The sequence below is a fragment of the Fopius arisanus genome, unplaced genomic scaffold (assembly GCF_000806365.1).
Source record: "Fopius arisanus strain USDA-PBARC FA_bdor unplaced genomic scaffold, ASM80636v1 scaffold00051, whole genome shotgun sequence".
NCBI lineage: Eukaryota > Metazoa > Arthropoda > Insecta > Hymenoptera > Braconidae > Fopius > Fopius arisanus.
In genome coordinates this window covers 296,198-297,258 of record NW_011887790.1, presented here as the reverse complement: position 1 = coordinate 297,258, position 1,061 = coordinate 296,198, and the positions used below count along the sequence as shown (strand labels likewise).

Sequence of the window (1,061 nt, the reverse complement as noted above, 5' to 3'; positions counted from 1 at the left end):
CACCCTGGGGATTTGAAAGCTGCTGCTGAGGTATACATCAACCGACTCTTAGATCCAATCAGAAAGGAGTTCGATGCTGATCCCAATCTGAAGAGCTTAAGCAGCAAAGCTTATCCTCCGCCCCAAAAAGAAAAGAAGCAAGCGAGTAAATATCAGCTGAAGAGATTTTTTCAATGAAAAAAATCTTCAATGAATGATTCACATTTTTTTTCAGATAAACCAAATGCTCCATCAAATCAAAATACTGAGATTGAGCCTTCGAGGCTTGATATTAGAGTTGGGAAAATAGTTGAAGTGTCCAAACACCCCGATGCTGACTCCTTGTATGTTGAGAAGATTGATCTGGGTGAGGCTAGTGGACCAAGAACAATTGTCAGTGGTCTAGTGAATTTTGTTCCGATCGAGGAGATGAGAGACAGGATGGTGGTGGTTCTGGCTAATCTGAAACCAGCGAACCTTCGAGGTGTTGCTTCGCATGGAATGGTTCTATGTGCCTCAGTGTGAGTATATTTCTATCCATGAGAACTATTAGTGAATCCTACATTATTCCATTCCCATATTTTTTTCCACATTACTAACATTTAAGAGATAATAATTCAAGAGAGTTTTTCATATTTGCCAATGGTAGAAGGAAATTAGAATGAACTTTCCAAGCGATGGGGATTAAAGGTTTACCCATTTGCTAGAAGACTTTATATCCATAAAATTGAAAAGACATTTTTTTTATAGAGATGGGGAGGAACGAAAGGTAGAGCCCATTCGTCCCCCACCCGATGCATCTGCAGGAGATCGAGTGCTAATAGAAAATTACGAGAATGGAGCTCCTGACGACGTTTTAAATCCCAAAAAGAAAGTTTGGGAGAAACTTTCAGTGGATCTCGTCGTTAATTCGAATGGGGAAGCTTCATGGAACGGCAATCTGCTACTCACTCCCTCCAAGGGAAAGCTCACTGCAGATTCTCTCAAGAATGTCCCCATCAAATAGACAACAATTAAATTATAATTGAGATTTTGTTTTCTAATCTCTTGAAAAAAGAAAAACGATTTCTTCCATATGTTTG

General features: G+C 39.4%; 1 protein-coding gene across 1 annotated transcript in view; it reads left to right on the top strand.

Annotated features, from left to right (window-relative positions):
- The window catches only part of TyrRS (Tyrosyl-tRNA synthetase), a gene marked incomplete at its 3' end in the record, with an annotated part of 3,115 nt that extends 2,054 nt beyond the window's left edge, over positions 1 to 1,061 (top strand). The window contains 3 exon segments of the mRNA XM_011307019.1: positions 1 to 145; positions 215 to 500; positions 730 to 1,061. Coding sequence (XP_011305321.1) covers positions 1 to 145; positions 215 to 500; positions 730 to 985 — 687 coding nt within the window.